The following is a 19645-nucleotide window of genomic DNA, read 5'->3' as shown; positions in this document are numbered from 1 at the left end:
CTGTAGCCTGGCCAGTCATGAAACTGGTTTTCAAAGCTTCTCTGATGCGCAGTGCGCCCTGCTGTGCTCTTCTAACCGCCCTGGTGTCTGGCTGCATGTAATCAGCGACCAGATGATTTGCCTCAACCTCCCACCCTGCCATAAACATCTCCCCCTTTCTCTCACAGATACTGTGGAACACACAGTAAGCAGTAATAACTATGGGAATATTGGTTTCACTGAGGTCTAACAAAGTCAGTAAACTGCGCCAGCACGCTTTTAAACGTCCAAATGCACATTCTACCACCATTCTGCACTTGCTCAGCCTATAGTTGAACAGCTCCTGACTACTATCCAGGGTGCCTGTGTATGGCTTCATGAACCATGGCATTAAGGGGTAGGCTGGGTCCCAAAGGATAACTATAGGCATTTCAACATCCCTAACTGTTATTTTCTGGTCTGGAAATTAAGTCCCATGCTGCAGCCGTTCACACAGACCAGAGCTCCTAAAGATGCGAGCATCATGTACCTTTCCCGGCCATCCCACGTTGATGTTGGTGAAACATCCCTTGTGATCGACCAGTGCTTGCAGCACCTTGGTGCTCCGGTCCCAAGATAGGGATATGCGTTCCGTCTATCACCCCACCACAGTTAGGGAATCCCATTGCAGCAAAGCCATCCACTATTACCTGCACATTTCCCAGAGTCACTACCCTTGATAGCAGCAGCTCAGCGATCGCATTGGCTACTTGGATCACAGCAGTCCCCACAGTAGATTTGCCCACTCCAAATTGATTCCCGACTGACCGGTAGCTGTCTGGCGTTGCAAGCTTCCAGAGGGCTACTGCCACCAGCTTGTGAACTGTGAGAGCTGCTCTCATCTTGGTATTCTTGCGCTTCAGGGCACGGGAAAGCAAGTCACAAAGTTCCATGAAAGTGCCCTTACACATGCGAAAGTTTCGCAGCCACTGGGAATTATCCCAGGCCTGCAACACTATGTGGTCCCACCAGTCTGTGCTTGTTTCCCGGGCCCAGAATCAGCATTCCATGGCATGAACATGCCCCATTACCACCATGATGTCCAAATTGCCAGGGCCCGTGCTTTGAGAGAAGTCTGTGTCCATGTCCTCATCACTCTCGTCACCGTGCTGCTGTTGCCTCCTCGCCTGCTGTTGAAATTTCCAGTGCTGCATATGCTGCAGGATAATGTGCATGGTGTTTACAGTGCTCATAACTGCTGCAGTGATCTGAGCGGGCTCCATGCTGCCGTGGTATGGCATCTGCGCGGAAAAAGACGCGAAACAATTGTCTGCCTTTGCTCTCACGGAGGGAGGGGCGACTGACGACATGGCTTACAGGGTTGGCTTACAGGGAATTAAAATCAACAAAGGGGGCAGTTTTTCATCAAGGAGAAACACACAACTGTCATACCAAAGCCTGGCCAGTCATGAAACTGGTTTTCAAAGCTTCTGTGATGTGCAGCGCACCTTGCTGTGCTCTTCTAATCACAAACAGCCTAGTAAGCAAACAGCGCCAGAGAGCTTTTAAACATCCAAAGGCACATTCTACCACGATTCTGCACTTTCTCAGCCTATAGTTGAACTGCTCCTTACTACTGTCCAGGCTTCATGAGCCATGGGAGCAAGGGGTAGACGCGATCACGCGGTGTTGCCGGCTTGGAGAGCAGCCTGAGGCAAAAGCCTCCAGCTCGTATGATATTCCAGGCAGGACTGAATCTCCATTAGACAAAACTTAAAGAAGAGAATGACCTGGAGTCACTCCCATGTCTGCCCAGGCGCCCCCGACCGCCCTCACCGAGGTCGGCCAGGAGCACCCACAAGATGACGACGGTTAACAGTCGTATTGCACCATCTGCCGCCAGCAAGGCAAGGAGATGCTGCTGTGTAGCAATGCAGTACCGCATCTGCCAGCAGCACCCAGGAGATGTACAGTGACAGTGAGCTGAGCGGGCTCCATGCTTGCCGTGGTATGCCATCTGCATGGGTAACCCAGAAAAAACGTCAAGAAACGATTATTTGCTGTTGCTTTCATGGAGGGAGGGGGGCCTGACAACATGTACCCAGAACCACCCACGACAATGTTTTTGTCCCATCAGGCATCGGGAGCTCGACCCAGAATTCGAATGGGCAGCGGAGACTGCGGGAACTGTGGGATAGCTACCCACAGTGCAACGCTCCTAAAGTCGACGCTAGCCTCGGTACTGTGGACGCACTCCGCCGACTTAATGCTCTTGGGGAGGGGGGGACCACACACAATCGACTGTATCAAATCGATTTCTAAAAAATCGACTTAATTTCATAGTGTAGACATACCCTTTGCCGCTACAGTAATGGCACTATAACAAAAAATCCTAAAAGTCTCCTCACCAGCCTCATCTATGCTCAAATGCCTGGAGTCTCTTACCACAGAAACATAATTAAAAAATAAATTTTATATATATATATATATATATATATATACACACACACAGAGAGAGAGAGAGAGAGAGAGAGAGATGTATATATATCTCAATAACCCCATCCCAAAATAAGCTGTAGCTGCCTTGCTACAATAACCCTGAAAATAATCATGCCAAGATATGCCCAGTCTCACTCTGTAACAGTTAAAGTGATAAACTAAGGTCAAGTTTATTGTTGCCTCCTTTGAGACCACCAGCTACCACAAAGTTGGATTGGTTCCAAATACAAACAAGTTTGAAAAAGAAAAAGAAAAAAAATCCACTCACACCAGCACGGAACTCAGGATGGCTGTAATTTGGCTCTAAGGTACAGTATTCAATTAACCCCAAAGAGCCAGCATTATAAACTTTAAGCAAATATGCAATTTTATTAAAGTTCAGTACAAATCAATCCATTTGTCCTTTATAATGCACTATTTGCTGATGTCCAGGCTGGTGCTGGGAAGAAACTGATGATCTAATTATACTGATCAACAAAATTTATTCACAATACAAAGACATTTCTTTTAAAGACTCAAAAAGTAGTTTAATTAGCTATATAATAAGATTCCAGGATTGTCACTCTGTGTGACTCTGAAGTCTAGAACATCTGTTGAGTCAGTGTGAAGCAATGGAAAACAGCTACAAGCTTAGCAGAGAGGGTTTTTTTAGATCATCACCAGCTTCAATTATCACTGGGATTTGCAGACTGTCACTGTCCAATATTTACGTTTTCAACCATTTTCTACTTTTTTTACACTTTACAAATGACACTCGTACAACAGCAAAGTAAAGTACCTAGTAAAGTATAACAATAACATGCCAAAAATTCTCAAGTTTTCAAACACGTTAGAGATGAGTGTACAAGGGTCAGTATGAAAGGAAACACACTCTTTAGTTAATACACATTAGAAGTTCTATTAAGCTGAAATACAAGATCCATGGTGAGCTTGCAGTCTGATGCACACCTTCACGTAAGAAATCTTAGGGCTGGTCTACGCTGAAAAATTACATTGGCATAGCTGCGTCTCTCAGGGAAGTGAAAAATCCACACCCCTGAGAGACACAGCTATGCCAAACTAACCGCTGGTGTAGCCTGCACTAGGTTTTTCCAGTAAGGCCAAGCTACCACCTCTCAGGGAGATGAATTAACTACAGGGACAGGAGAACCCCACCCACTGCTGTAGTGAGTGTTTATATTGAAGCACTGCAGCTGCTGTAGCACTTCAACATAGGCACTCGCTACAGTGAAGGAGGGGACTGTTAATCCACCTCCTTGAGAGGCAGCAGCTAGGTCAATGGAAGAACCTAGCACTGTCTACACCAGGGATTAGGTTGGTTTAAATTCTCTCTCAGGGCTGTGGATTTTTCACACCTCAGAGAGATGCAGCTATACTAATGTAACTTTTCAGCATAGACCAACCCTTACTATAGACAAATGGAGTTCAGCTAAATCCAATTTCTTATAGGTAATTTGAAAGCTTAATGCCAGTGCAGAAGAAAGCCAGTGGTCAGTTTAATTCATTTATGTTACGTATTATGTCACTCTGCGGTGATACACATACACACCTTTCAAAGTATTAGTGGGTTTTCCACATTTTAGAGTTAATTTCACTTAGATCCTTTGTTCGATTGGTAACTCTCAAATAGAACATTCTTCATCTGAAAATACAGGTTTGACTTAAGACACATGCTACTACTGGAGCTACAAAATTATTTCAGTAGTTCTTCTTATAGGACACCAATTAACCCTTTACATCATTACACCTTAAGATAGTTTTTCAGAGCTCATCTGTTTTGCAGTAGTCACAAAAATAACTTCCTATTCAACATGCTGGACAACAGAATGGAACCCCATTACAAACATTTCTGTTCTTTACACCTGTCACTATTCAGTTTCACTTTCCTTTTTTAAAAAATCCCCTCTCCTCCCCACCCAATCCTTCAGATCATGTCTCACTTTTCATTCTTTTCTGCAAATACACATTGAGTGGATGGACACCAGCTCTCCTCCTATACAGTCCTGTCTATTCTTACAGTTAAAGTGTACAGATAACTATTATTAATTAAATTAACAGAGTATAAGAAATGTTAGAGATGCATATATATATTTCTGAAGGCACAAGGACACAGAACTAACCTTTTAAGCTCAATTTCAGCTTTGCAAAACTGATTCAGATCCTCAACACTACTATCAACGTATAGCATACTAACCATTTGCATCAACAAATAAATAAATCCCTTTACTGTGTTGGGAGCAAACAAGGACCTTGCCATATGCAGCTCACCCCATGCTGCCAGGAAGACACTTGCTGCTGTAACTTATCTGCTGTAAGGTAATACTCTCTTGATGTCATAAAAACATTAAAAAACAAACAGCACTAAAAATAAAAATGCATTTCAGTAAGTTTCTAATGAACTACCCTCCAAAAAATACTCTCCAAAAATATTCACAATGACATTACAATTTATACTAGGTAACAGCCTTCATTTACTATTTACATACACTTCCAGATTTCAGAGAAAACTATCTGGGACATCTACATTTATTTAAGGAAAAATGGAAGAGAGAATGGAGCATGTGTGTATATATTACAAAGGCAGTTTATATAGCTTTAAAGGTTGGGGCATTTTATTAAGTAAAAAAGTCTTCATAACAGAATCAAGTCACTAAAATAAATAATAAAATCCAACCATATCATTGGTCCTCCTCTAGATTTACACAGGTTAAATTCACCTTATTTACCTTGCACTTCTCTTTCTTTTAGGTCTCTTGTTCTTAGAGCCTAGTCACTTTCATGTGATGTGACATGCTGCAGCATCACTACTGGCTCCTTTATGACAGAATCAACCATTCTTGCTGTGAACCCTTCAGGCTCCCTTCTAGGATTAATTCACTCTCCTCCCTCACACACACAAAATGCCTTTGGTCAAATAGCACCACAGAACTTACCAAATGTGATGGCATTTTCCAGTTTTAGCCTCAAAAGTATATGCCAATCTTGCAAGCTACACTAAACTAACATTCTCTGAAGTTGGAAATCCCGCAAAGACTCTTTTAATGATTACTTTAAAAGAAAATGCTTTCGAAACTCTAGCACCCTCATCCATTCAGGCAAGCAGAAACCATTTAACTGTCAAGACACAAAAAAGTATTGTATAACAAGTGGAAAGTTTAAAAAAAAAAAAAAACCCTATTCAGACAACCCAGCACCTTGCTGGATAGACCTTCAGCTGAGCACTGACTTTGTATGTAAAAGCCAGGCAGCTAGCTAGCTAACTTTCCCACCACAACATTTGGCACATCGCTTAAAACTAAGCAAGTTCCCCGAGCAATAGTTTCAGGTATCACTGCCATGCTTACTTAGGAAAAAACATACAAGTCATTCTCACTATTCAGTAAGTTCTTTTAAAAATTGCAGCATATTACAAGCTAGCCAAAAATACTAGGAAAAAGGTAGAGTTCGCCCTCCAGTTACCACTCTTAAGTCTCTAAAGACTTCACTTTGACCCAAACAGATCTGTATCAGCAGTCCCCTGATTTAAAAAAATATTTGTGGTTAACAGCAAGAATGACTCTAGAAGCTCAAGAAAACAGCGGGCCTAACAGATTATGAAAGGCCTTGATTTTCTCACCTCAAAATGAAAGTAAGAGCAGTAAACTTATTATACGCTGTATAAGAAATATGTTCTTTGTGTACACATTATACAGCTCTTAGCTTGACCTCCTTATAAAAATATTCTGCATTTCCTTATTTAAAAAATAAGCATTAGCACTGACACAAAGCAAAACTAACACTTCTGGCTGAAACCACCAATACAGTCATCTTAGTGCATGAAACATACTGTTAGGTTAACATATTGATAGACTTATCATTTCACCTCCACTGATTTTCAATGGGGATCTCTCTTCATACCCTCCCAAAAGTCACTGAAAAAAAATCAACAACTTTTCAGGGATGCTGTCCAACACTAGAAACATAAAACATGTATATACATACACAAACACACTACCCTCCTGCTGATCTCGGCAGTATTTACCTCCAGACTTCAGGCCCAGTTGCAGAGCATTAAAGACCTTTAAAACATTTATTGAAAGAAACACTGGCCTTTCCTTAAAGCACTGACATTTTTGGTGGGTTTCTTATCGAAAATTTCCTCTTCCCACCACAAGCGGCTTTACAGATAAAGGTGCCTAGTGTGACATTTCCACATTAGATTAATTTCCACTACAAATAATAATCATAATTTTAAAAATCCACAATTCACACTAGCCAGGGAGCTGGGCTTTCTCTTCACCTTAATTTAAAAAACAAAACAAAAAACCCCACTTACCTCAACATGACCCTATATACTTCACTGCACAACTGACATTTATTATTTGCACTACTTCTACTTTGAGGGCAAAGTTTGTAGCCATCCCTACTTCCTCACTTGAAGGGGATGAAGCCCCATTAGCTCTCTCCATGAAGAGATGGGTATTGCTCACACTGCATTCTCTATTTAAAGTAGAGGGGGCTATGACCCCTTCTCACAATACCACTATCAGTAGGTGTAATTCCCCAGTTCTCTAGATATGAAAAAATATAGGCCCCTCACCACCACTGTAGCAGTAGGGGATAAAAGCTCCCATCCCTCCCACAAAAATAAGTGCATGCAACCCCATCTGCACAAGCAAGGGTGAAACCTCCACTCTATACATACATACAGAGCCCCCTCAGCCCCCCTCCTCTCCACGAAAAAGGGGGTTCAGCTCTCATTCCTTATATACTTTCGGGTACACCCCAACCCTGAAGGAAGCCCCACTTACGTATATAAATTAGGGATTGCAGTTCCCGTCCCCTGTGAGTAGGGACTTGCCCCCATACCTGGCTATATTGGGGGGCGCGGCCTCTGCACACCCTCCTCCCTGTGGGGGCTCAGCTCCCCCCACCCACCCCTCCCTGTGGGGGGGCTCAGCCCGGAAGGGGGCTGGCCGGTGTAAAGGATACTGTTGGGGCGGTTGGGTCTGTAAGGCCCTGATGTTGGGGTGAGGAGGCGGCGGCGCCACCGTTGCCGCCGCCGAGTGAGGGGGAGCCGGGGGGAGAGGCGGCCCCGCTGCCGCCGCCCCGCTCCCGGGGCCGGTCCCCGCCGCCGCTGCAGCCGCTGAGCCGGGCTTCAGAGCCGCTTTCTGCGGTAAACTCATCGCAAAGGGCAGCCACCACCCCCCAGTGCGGGGAGCGGGGCTGGGGGAAGCCGGGCCGAAGGAGCGGGGAGCGGGCCGGGGGACAGCCCGGCGGGCCAGCACCACCGGCCGGTCTCCGTGACAACGCGCCTCCGGGAGGGCTGGGGCGGGGAGAGGGGCCGGCGGGGGCCGCTCAAGCCGTGCTGCTTATGGGCCGCCGGCGGCAGGGAGTCTCGGTCCCCCTCCCCGGGGGAAGCGACGCCCTTCGCGGTGGCGGTTCTCGGGCGATTCCGGCGGATTTTCCTCACTGAAGTAGCGGAGCATCAAACATGGCGCTGCGGCCGCCTTCAGCAGTCCGGCAGGACGGACGCTCGGGCGCCTTCGGACCACTCCGGAGCCGCTCGACCCTGACGCGTTCGGAAAGCTTCGTACCCTTCCGGAGCCGCTCGGCCTCAGGACTTTCGAAAAACTTCGGCTCCTTCCGGAGATCCTCGGCTCCGCCGTTCTCGGGAAACTTCGGGTCACTCCGCTGATCCTTAGCTAGGGACTCTTCGGGCAATTTTGGAAAGATTGAATGTGGGATTCGGGCGTCGAGCTCGGATCGTTTCGGAGATCCTCGGGAAAGGAATGTACGCTGCTTCGGAAACGTTCGGCCCTACGGCCGAGAGGGGCTCGGATCGCTTCGTGAACACTCGGCTGTTCGGAAAGATTCGAGAAGTCCCCAGCAGAGGAGTGGAGGTGGGCTCTCCTCTCCCTCTCACTTAGGCCTTGGCTACACTTACCCGCTAGTTCGACAGCTGGAAATCGAACTTCTGGGTTCGACTTATCGCGTCTAGTCTGGACGCGATAAGTCGAACCCGGAAGTGCTCGCCGTCGACTGCGGTACTCCAGCTCGCCGAGAGGAGTACCGCGGAGTCGACGGGGGAGCCTGCCTGCCGCGTGTGGACCAAGGTAAGTTCGAACTAATTCGAACTAAGGTACTTCGAACTTCAGCTACGTTATTCACGTAGCTGAAGTTGCGTACCTTAGTTCGAATTAGGGGTGTAGTGTAGACCTGGCCTTAGAGACCTGGGGAAATCGATAGAAACCCAACCTTGGACTGTTCCCTAACTGGGGTCCCCACACAGCAGGGCCCTTCCTCCCTCTACAACTCAGTTCCAACCAGCCCCTCTTTTCTCCCTACAGCTGGGCCCTAACCCAGCCCCCCTTCCACTCTGCACCTGAGCCTCTTATCCCCCCCACCCAACCAACCAGTGCCCCATCCACCCCACAGCTGGGCCCTTTCTCCCCCTACAGCTGGGCCTCAACCACCCCCATGTCCAGCCCCACAACTGGGCCCCTTGTTCCCCTATAGCTGGGCCCCAACCAGTCCCCCATCCAGCACCACAACTGGACCCCTTCTTCATCCACAGTTGGGACACTTCCACCTCACAGCTGCATCCTCTCTCCCCCCACAGCTGAGCCCCAAACAGCCCCCTATTCCCCCACATCTGGGCCCCAACCAACTCCCCTTCCAGCCCCACAGCTGGGCCCCTTCTTCCTCCACAGCTCGACCCCTACTAGTCCCCCTTCCAGCACCACAACTGGAACCCTTCTTCCTATACAGCATGGCCCCAACCAGCCCCCTTTCCACCTCACAGATGGGCCCCTTCTTCCCCTCTGCTGGGTCCCAGTCAGCTACACCATCAACACCACAGCTGGGCTCCTTCTCTCCATATATCTAGGCCCAAACCAACATACGCTTGCTGCTTCCGGGAGCCACCTGAGGCAACCGCTGCCTGGAGTCCACATCCTGAGCCCCCTCCCGCACCCAAACTCCCTCCCGGAGTTCGCACCCCCTCCCACACCCCAACTCCCCAGCCCAGAGCTGCCTCCCACACCTTGAACCCCTCATTTCTGGCCCCACCCCAGAGCCCTTACTCCCTCACTCACCCCAACCCCCTGCCCCAGTCTGGTGAAAGTGGGAGACAGCAAGCCGACAGAGGGAGGGTGAATGGAGGCAGGGCCTCAGAGAAGGGGTGGGGTGGGAAGAAGGGTCCCAGTTGCGGGGTGGATGTTTATGGATCAATGTCCTTACATAGGGCCATCCCTAGCCATTTTGGTGCCCTACGCAGCCCCTGCCCCAGGCCACCCCCCGGCCCCAGCCTGCTCAGCTCTGCTCCCCTGGCTCCCAGCCTTCGGGGGCAGAAGGAACCACCCCCCAGCACTCGCCGGCGGTGCGGCTGGGAGCCAGGTCGCAAGTGCAGGTCCAACCCCTGCAGCCCTCCTCAGGGGAGTGGGGGCGGGGCTGGGGTGGAGCAGGGGTGGGGGCTTTGGTGAAGGGGTGGAGTGGGGGCGGGGCTGGGGCAGAGCAGGGGCAGGAAGAGGCTGGGCTGGGGCAATCAGGGGTGGGAGCCATGGGGAAGAGGCGGAGCAGGGGCTGGAGTAGTACGCTGCTGCGCAGGGCACCAGGAAATGTGGTGCTCCAAATTCCCTGGTGCCCTATGCAGCTGCGTACTTTGCATATGGGTAGGGACAGCCCTGTCCTTACAGATAAAGCATAAGATGGGATGCTAGTTGGTGTCTGCTACAGACCACCAAATCACAGAGTGACTGGCTCTTTACACTCCTATCTATAATGTGTAGGGAAAAAACTGTATGATCAGGGGAGAGTTCAATTTTAATGACTTGTGCTGGAGATCTCATGGTGCCAGTACTAAAACCATCCTTGGAATTTCTAAACATAGTAGATGACAATTTCCTAACTCAAAAAGTGTTGCAGCCAAGATGGGAAATTCTATATTAGATCTTGTCCTAATAGATAGAGGAACTAAAAGTTAAGGATAACTTAGGTATAAGTGATCATGACTTGATCATATTTATAGATCAGAATAAAATCCAGGCCAAATCAGCTGGGAGGAAGAATTTAATCACAATATGTAAATGATAAGTGGGAATCACTGAAGAACACCTTACTAGGTGCCCAAAAAGCCACAATTGAGAAAGAAAGCTATGCTGTTTAAAAAACTGAACTGATTTAGAAGGGAAGTGAAGGCAGCTTATGTATATATATATATAAGCAGAAGAAAGGGGAAGTTGATAGTAATGAATATATATCAGAAGTTAAGAATCGTAAAAGTTTGATAAGAGAAACCAAGGGACACAAGGAGAAATCTATGGCCAGCAGAGTTAAGGACAATAAAGAGTTTATTAAATATATTAAGAACAAAAATAACCTAGACAATGGTATTGGTCCATTACTAGATGGAAATGGTAGATTTATTAATAACAATGCAGAAATGCCAGAGATTTTCAATAAATATTTCTGTTCTATGTTTGGGGAAAAAACAAATGATGCAGTCTCATCATGTGGTGATGATAACGCTCTTTCCATTCAACTAGTATCTCTGGAAGATGGTAAACAGAAGCTTTTAAAGTTAGATTTAAAAAAAATTGATTTTTAAATCAGCAGGTCCAGATAACTTGCATCCAAGAGTTTTAAAAGAACTGGCTTAGGTGCTCACTGGTCCGCTAATGATGATTTTCAATAAGTCTTGGAGCACTGGGGAAGTTTCAGAATACTGGAAGAGAGATAATGTTGTGCCAATTTTTTAAATGGGTAAATGGGATGATCTGGGTAATTATAGGTCTATCAGCCTGACATCGATCCCAGGCAAGATAATGGAGTGGCAACAGGACTTGATTAATAATGAACTAAAGGATGGTAACATAATTAATGCAAATCAACCTGGGTTTATGGAAAATAGATCCTGTCAAACTAACTTGATATCTTTTTTTATGAGATCACAAGTTTGGTAGAAAACGTAATAGTGTTGATGTGATATACTTAGACTTCTGTAAGGCATTTGACTTGGGGCTGCATGGCATTTTGATTACAAAATTAGAATGCTATAAAATTAACATGTCATATATAAAATGGATTAAAAACTGGCCAACTGATAGGTCTCAAAATGAAACTGAACAGGGAATTATCATTGAGCAAGGCTGTTTCAAGAGGGGATCCCAGGGGGATCAGTTCTAGGCCCTATACTATTTAACATTTTTATCACTGACCTGGAAGAAAACATAAAATCATCACTTATAAAGTTTGGAGATGACACAAAAATTGGGGAAGTGGTAAATAATGAAGAGGACAGGTCATTGATACAGAATGATCTGGATCACTTGGTAAACTGGGTGCAAACAAACAATAAGCATTTTAATATGGCTAAATGTAAATGTATACACATGGAAACAGAGAATGTGGGCCAAATTTACAAGACAGGGGACTCTATCCTGGGAAGCAGTGACTCTGAAAATAATTTGGGGCTTGTGGTGGATAATCAGCTGAACATGAGCTCCTAGTTCAACGCTGTGGCCAAAAGAGTTAATGCAATCCTAGGATGCATAAACGGGAATCTTGAGTAGCAACAGAGATGTTATTTTACCTCTGTATTTGGCACTGGTACAACCACTGCTGGAATACTGTGTCCTGTTCTGCTGTCCACAATTCAGGAAGGATATTAATTAATTGGAGACAGTTCAGAGAAGAGCAATAAGAAAATGGTTAAAATATTAGAAAACATTCCTTGAAGTGATAAACTCAAATAATTCAATCTATTTAGCTTAACAAAGAGAAGGTTAAGAAGTGACTTGATTATGGTCTATAAGTACTTACATGGGGAACAGAACAGAACAAGGAGCATTGACAGAACAAGGAGCAATGGTCTCAAGTTGCAGTGGGGGAGGTCCAGGTTGGATATTAGGAAAAACTATTTCACTAGGAGGGTGGTGAAACACTGGAATGCGTTACCTAGGGAGGTGGTGGAGTCTCCATCCTTGGAGGTTTTTAAGGCCCGGCTTGACAAAGCCCTGGCTGGGATGATTTAGTTGGGAATTGGTCCTGCTTTGAGCAGGGGGTTGGACTAGATGACCTCTTGAGGTCCCTTCCAACCCTGATATTCTATGATTCTATGAACAAATATCTAATAATGGGCTCTTCAGTGTAACAGAGAAGGGTATATAAAGATAGAATGGCTGGGACTTGAAGGTAGACAAATTCAGACTGTTTTTAAGATGTACATTTGTAACGGTGAAAGTAATTATTGGAACAATTTACCAAGCACTGATAATTTTAAAATCGAGATTGGATATTTTTCTAAAAGGTCTGCTCTAGCAATTATTGTGGAGAAGTTCTATGGCCTGTGCTGTATAGGAAATCAGACTAGATGGCCTTAGAATCTATAAGGCACCTGTGGAATTCCCTTTAGCTTCAGGAAATGAAATTAAATTAATAGGCAGCAGGTTTAAAACAAAAGGAAGTATTTTTTCACACAATGCACATTCAACTTGTGGAACTCCTTGCCAGAGGATGTTGTGAAGGCCAAGACTATAACAGGGTTCAAAAAAGGACTAGATAAGTTCATGGAGGATAAGTCCATCAATGGCTATTAGCCAGGATGGATAGGGATGGTGTCCCTAGCCTCTGTTTGCCAGAAGCTGGGAATGGGTGACAGGGGGTGGATCACTTGATAATTACCTGTTCTGTTCATTCCCTGTGGGGCACATAGCATTGGCCACTGTCGGAAGATAGGATACTGGGCTAGATGGATCTTTGGTCTGACCCAATATGGCCATTCTTAAGTGGAGAGGGAAGTGGAGGCTCTACAGGAATATAATTGGAGCCACAATTTCTAAAGTCTGTCTCTGGTTATAGCAAAGCTATGCTTATGCTTCAAGTCATCCTGTATGAAAGCTGACTTCATTATATGCAGGTTTGAGCAAGCTGTATATATGAGACATGAACATAAACATGCATGTAAAATATTCAGAAGATATGCAGAGAGCTTGGAAGTAGACTAGAGTCCATTTTTTCTTAATAACGAACAGTTTATTACATGTGTGAAGCCATGCCATTGTCATACCCTGTCCCCATACAACCCTCCTTCACCTTTCCCCACACCAACCAGCCTGTTATTCCTTACCCTATAATGGACCTCCAGGGAAAAAAATTCATAACATTAAAATGAATGGAGATATCCCATCTCCTAGAACTGGAAGGGACCTCAAAAGGTCATTTGAGTCCAGCCCCCTGCCTTCACTAGCAGGACCAAGAACTAATTTTGCCCCAGATCCCTAAGTGGCCCCCTCAAGGATTGAACTCACAACCCTGGGTTTAGCAGGCTAATGCGCAAACCACTGAGCTATCCCTCCCCCCCGTAAGTTACTGTATGATTACAAGGAGTGTGGCTTGTGGTGCAAACTACAAACTAGTAGAAATTTGATAAGGTAAAAATCAGCGTGCCTCTGCCTCTGTCCATTTCACAGCCACCTGGCAGTCAAGGAACATCCCAAGGAAACATGGAGCCAGGGGTGGGAGGTTCTGTTTTGGAGGGACAGGGAGAGATACAGTACAGTTCACTGTACCTTTCTGGAGCAGTCCTGGGCTCAAGATAACTTTGTGAAATTGCAGTGTCTCTCCTGAGTTTCCCTTTCTCTTCTGGGGCCCAGTGAGGGAGAGAGGGTGAGGACAGGTACTTGTATCTGGTGGTGTGGGCCCTGCCTAAGGGCTCCAGGCACCATTTGAGCCTTCCTCTCTCCACTGTGAGATAACAGAGCTAATTTAGACTCAACTGAAAGTCTTGTTACACGCTGAGAGCTAAAATTGCTAATACCTAGGTTTAAGTATTAGATCTGCTTTGGGGTGGTATTTCTGATGCAAGAAACTGACCAGTGTGTACCAGCAGTGAGGCTCCCCCACTAAGAGCTGAAATCACTGAGAGCTGTGTTAAGCGGTGAGCCCTGAAGACATCTCACTGAGCGGCCAGCAAGGTGGCTGGTGGAGAGGCGTGGCCAGCAGGGCAGCTGACGGAGAAGGCCAGAGCAGAGCCCCGCAGAGAGGGGTGACGAGTGAGTTCCCTAGCAGCGGAGTGAGTAAGGGGCCTCCTTACCCCTGCTCCATCCAGGATAGGAGGTGAACTCTGCAGATGCACCTCTGAACTCTGGCTCTGCATTGTCCAAGGACAACAACTGTGAGTGAGGTGCAGAGAAGGGACAGGTACATTAAAGGGACTTTGGGGTTGCTGGACTTAAGAAGCTGAGGGGAAAAGGACACTGTCCAACTTACTTGAGGGTCGGTTTTTTGCTCATGATTTATGTTTATGAGTCCTGTTTGGGGTGTTTCCCCAAATTAATAACGAGTTACTTCCCTCCTTTTAATAAAAGTTTTATTGCCTCTGAGAGGCACCCAGGACGTGGTGTGTAATTCTCCCAGGTCACTGGGTGGGGGCTCGAGTCGGTTTTGTGTTGTATTGTTGAAAAGGAACCCTAGATATTGAACCTGGCCCTTGTTGCTGCCAACTCTGATTGACAGAAGGGTTACATTAGTAATGCTGCAGCGTCTCTCCCTCCATCTTTTCACAGCTGGCAGGCAATCACACAGGCAGGGCTCAGGGACAGCCAGAGGCAGGGTGGTTCAAATCGCCTCTTGGATCAAAGCTCTCTACCCTAGCTCAGGATTTTGTCAGTTTCCATTGTTACTTTCTCCCAATCGTGGAAGTTTATTCTAGCAAATTTTTCATGCAGCATGAACTCAAGATAGTCCTTCAGGTTCACCTGAAGTGCAAATCTGATATGGCCACATTGCTAACTCGCCAAACCCATCCATTCACTGATATGTTGTGTGATTACCATTCTCATAAAAATTAACCTGGCATAGCTTGAGAGATCCCTACCACTGAACTGGAAAGCCGCATCCTTTTTCCATTCACTTACGTGAAATACAACTGTATCCTCAATAGGTTGTCCAGCCCTAACCTCCCCCATCCCACTCCATCTCTCACATTGTTACATACTAAACAGTTGAATTTCCTAAAAATACTGTTATATGTATCTCACCAGCCTGTGTGTTTGGTGCCTTTGACCCAGTTTTGCAGGCATAGAAGTGATTGGTGACGTGATCCGGAAGTGCCATTGGCACATGTGTGAAGCAGGGGCACAAACATTTCTTCTGCACATGAGTCCAGGAAGGATTGCAACATAGAATCATAGAATATCAGGGTTGGAAGGGACCTCAGGAGGTCATCTAGTCCAACCCCCTGCTCAAAGCAGGACCAATCCCCAACTAAATCATCCCAGCCAGGGCTTTGTCAAGCCTGACCATAAAAACCTCCAAGGAAGGAGATTCCACCACCTCCTTAGCTAACTCATTCCAGTGCTTCACCACCCTCCTAGTGAAAAAGTTTTTCCTAATATCAAACGTAAACCTCCCACACTGCAACTTGAGACCATTACTCCTTGTTCTGTCATCTGCTACCACTGAGAACAGTCTAGATCCATCCTCTTTGGACCCTCCTTTCAGGTAGTTGAAAGCAGCTATCAAATCCCCCTTCATTCTTCTCTTCTGCAGAGTAAGCAATCCCAGTTCCCTCAGCCTCTCCTCATCAGTCATGTGCTCCAGACCCCTAATCATTTTTGTTGCTCTCCGCTGGACTGTTTCCAATTTTTCCACATCCTTCTTGTAGTGTGGGGCCCAAAACTGGACACTGTACTCCAGATGAGGCCTCACCAATGTCGAATAGAGGGGAATGATCACATCCCTTGATCTGCTGGCAAAGCCCCTACTTATACAGCCCAAAATGCCGTTAGGCTTCTTGGCCACAAGGGCACACTGTCGACTCATATCCAGCTTCTGGTCCACTGTAACCCCTAGGTCCTTTTCTGCAGAATTGCTGCCTAGCTATTCAGTCCCTAGTCTGTAGCAGTGCATGGAATTCTTCCGTCCTAAGTGCAGTCAGCACACTACAAACCAGCTCCCAGAGTGGCTCTGTGTGATGCAAACAATGCTAGGGTATGATCTCTGAAATGGTAGTGCTGAACTTGTATATCCAGAACAGCAGTGTGGATGCAGTTATACACATGTCCAGCTGAGCAAATGGGGACTCTCTAGGTGGCTTTGGCTGACTTTGGCCTGCATGAACATAAGCCAGTAGTTGGGTATGTGTGCTAGTGTAGACATAGCCTTAGTGTAGACAGTGTGTGGAAAGTGAGCTTGGGGAGCAGACATGCAAAATATAGGTTTAAAACATCACCTTTCAAGAGGAGAAACGAGTAGGATACAATCCGTCTGGGATCAGCCTCTACCAGATGTCACATAACTCTATCATAACTTAGTTGAAAAAGCCCTATTCCTCCTTTCCAATTAAGCAGACTCTAAGATGAAAAATGGGATTGTAGGGATTGGTGCCCAATGCTGTTAAGATCGACCATGTTCTAAGCACATACTTAACCTGGTACATTTCGCTCATGTGGATAGAAACTTGTATAGAAAGCAACTGACATCTATGGCCCTATCTATCATACAAAAATAACCGTGATACATAGTGATAGCCAAAGCACCTTACATTTGCTTTCTTTCCTGTTTAGAAAGAAAAGAAACATGTTTTAACCATATTAGGAACTCATAGTTTAATCTTGCAAGGTACATATGTTAAAACAGGGCTCCCTAACACACTTATAACTTGTTTTTTTTCTGCCCACTATTATCAGTTTTGCCCGTTACTTTGGGGTATGCTCATTTATTAGGGTTACTCTTCTCGGGGGGGGGGCGGTGTTCTGTAATTCTATCAATGTACTGCTTGTGTCACTTGTGTTCTCATATGGAGCTCTACTTCTTCCTGCTGCAAGTTCCCTCCCAATGGAGCTATCCTGCAGGACCTAGGTTCCCCATGGCTGGGTTATTCCAGCCCCAGAATCAGATGAACACACACACATTAACAGAGCACGTCTGAGAGGACCTAGTTAATCAGCACTCCCAAGCTGACCCCTTATATGTCTCTGGATTTAGTAGGATGGGTTGAGCAGCATTTCCAAGCTGCCACCCTCATGTCCCAAGTTCAGCACGTCCCTATCCCCACTTTCACATTACAGTTGTTCTGGTAGCAGGGCCGGCTTTAGCAAGAGCGGGGCCCGATTCCTGGGGGCGGGGCTTGCTGCAAGCCCCGCCCCCAGGAATCCAGCCGTGCCGCGCAGCTGGGGGGACGGGGGGGGAGAGACCCGAGCCGCGCCGCGGGGGGGGCAGGGGGGGGACCCGCGCCGCGGGGGGGACGGGGGGGGAGAGACCCGCGCCGCGGGACGGGGGGAGCCGCGCCGCGGGGGGGCGGGGGGGACGGGACCCGAGCCGCGCCGCGCCATGGGGGGAGGGGAGGGGGACGGGACCCGAGCCGAGCCGTGCCGCGCCGCGGGGGGAGGGGGGGTGACCCGAGCCGTGCCGCGGGGACCGGGCCGGAGCCGACCCGAGCCGCGGGGACCGGGCCGGGCCAGAGCCGCTGGGGCCTGCGGGAACGGGCCGCGCATCCCCGGAGCCCTTCTCGCGCCCCCACCGCCCCCACCCCAGCTTACCTTGTGCTGTTGGCCCGCCCCTGCTTCTTTTCAGACTAGGGGGAAGCAGGGGAGGGGAGGAGGGGGAAGTGAGCTGGGGGCGGGGTGGACAGCTGCAGCGCGGGGCCCTCTTGGTGCGGGGCCCAATTCAGCTGAATCGGCCTAAAGCCGGCCCTGTCTGGTAGTAACCCACTTGATGAGCAAACCCCACAGGATTTTTGGGCTCTGCAGTGATCTTTTAGCTTAGGTACGAGGACCATTGCTGCAGAGTGAATGAGGAAGCCAAAAAAACCCACGAGGTGGAGAGAGATGGAGAGAGGGAAGCAACCAGCTTAACTGTGAAAGTTATTTATTGCCAGGTAATAACCATAGGGGAGCCAAACAAACAAAAACAGTTATATTAAATCTAATTCAAATTTCATTATTAAAGTCAGGTTTAGAAAACTATAACCGATCACACAAGTCAGGGTCAGAAGGCTATACCTAGAGAGAGAGAGATGGGTTCTTACCACTCCGTGAAGTTTGAATTGATTTGGGGGAGGGATAGCTCAGTGGTTTGAGCATTGCCCTACTAAACCCAGAGTTGTGAGCTCAATTCTTGAAGGGGCCATTTAGAGATCTGGGGCAAAAAGCTGTCTGGAGATTGGTCCTGCTTTGAGCAGGGGGTTGGACTAGATGACCCCCTGAGGTCCCTTCCAGCCCTGGTATTCTATGGGGGTCCCAGGTGGTGGTGGTAGCAGTTGAGGGTCTGGAGTGTTAGAGACAGGCAGAGCCCCCAGCACGATCAGTCAGGAGAAGATGAAGTCCCAATAGAACGGGTGCAGATTTTGGATCCAGGCATCAGAACACTTACTAGAGGTTTTTGTAGAGAAACAATAATGGTTCAAGGGAGAACACTAGATTTGTTTATGTGTAAACTGATGGCCCAAGGGAGTATACCAAAGTTGGTTTATTCAGACTAGACAATAGAAACTGATCATTCCTGGCCATGTTCCTTGGAGGGAGCTCGCAATGTAATTAGGGAGTTTCACTATTTTGGATACCAATAAAGGATTTATTTCTAGAATTAGTCTGATAACTACCAAGCTGGGTGTGTGCAGGCATGGGTTCATTAACATCTGGAGCAGAGATCCCCCATCATGCACTGCTTCCCTGCTTTTCTGGTCCCAGAGTTTTGTACAGTTCTTGCCTTGGAATCTCTGTTCTCCATTCTGTATGCTAATAGAGATGCCTCCCTGTCCCATCTTCGATGCAAATGAGGCTAGGGGAGTTTCCTTAATCCTGTCACCCTTGTCCCAGGGGTTTAAGTTTGTCTCCCATGGCTTTATCATTGCTTTTTGTAAGTCTTTCTTCTGATCACTTTTGGTTCAAGCGGAGGCTGAGGGGGAAAAGTCTTTCATGAGCCAAACAGGCTGGATACTGCGCCCTGGTTCTCCAAGAACAGGGCCGGCTCTAGGTTTTTTGCTGCCCCAAGTTAAAAATTTGCTGCCCCAGGTGGGGCTGGGGCTCGCAGGCGGCGCTGGAAGTGGAGGGAGTCATGTCACCTTCTCCCAGCGCCTGCAGGGCCTTTATCCCCTCCCCCGCCCGGCCACGCAGAGAAGCCCCAATATAAGGGGTGGCACAAGGCAGTGCAGCAGCCAGTGTGCAAATGAGGCGATGCAGCCCTGGCTCCCTGGCAGGACTCACCC

General features: G+C 47.3%; 1 protein-coding gene across 1 annotated transcript in view; it reads right to left on the bottom strand.

The window, feature by feature from the left end:
* Positions 1-8140, bottom strand: part of EIF4G3 (eukaryotic translation initiation factor 4 gamma 3) — a gene marked incomplete at its 3' end in the record, with an annotated part of 356444 nt that extends 348304 nt beyond the window's left edge. The window contains 1 exon segment of the mRNA XM_034753512.1: positions 7910-8140. Coding sequence (XP_034609403.1) covers positions 7910-7932 — 23 coding nt within the window.
* Positions 8141-19645: the final 11505 nt, after the last annotated feature.

This window comes from Trachemys scripta, chromosome 19 (genome assembly GCF_013100865.1).
Source record: "Trachemys scripta elegans isolate TJP31775 chromosome 19, CAS_Tse_1.0, whole genome shotgun sequence".
In the NCBI taxonomy this organism is placed as follows: Eukaryota; Metazoa; Chordata; order Testudines; family Emydidae; genus Trachemys; species Trachemys scripta.
The sequence above is the reverse complement of the archived record's forward strand: the minus strand, read 5'-3'. Positions and strand labels throughout refer to the sequence as shown.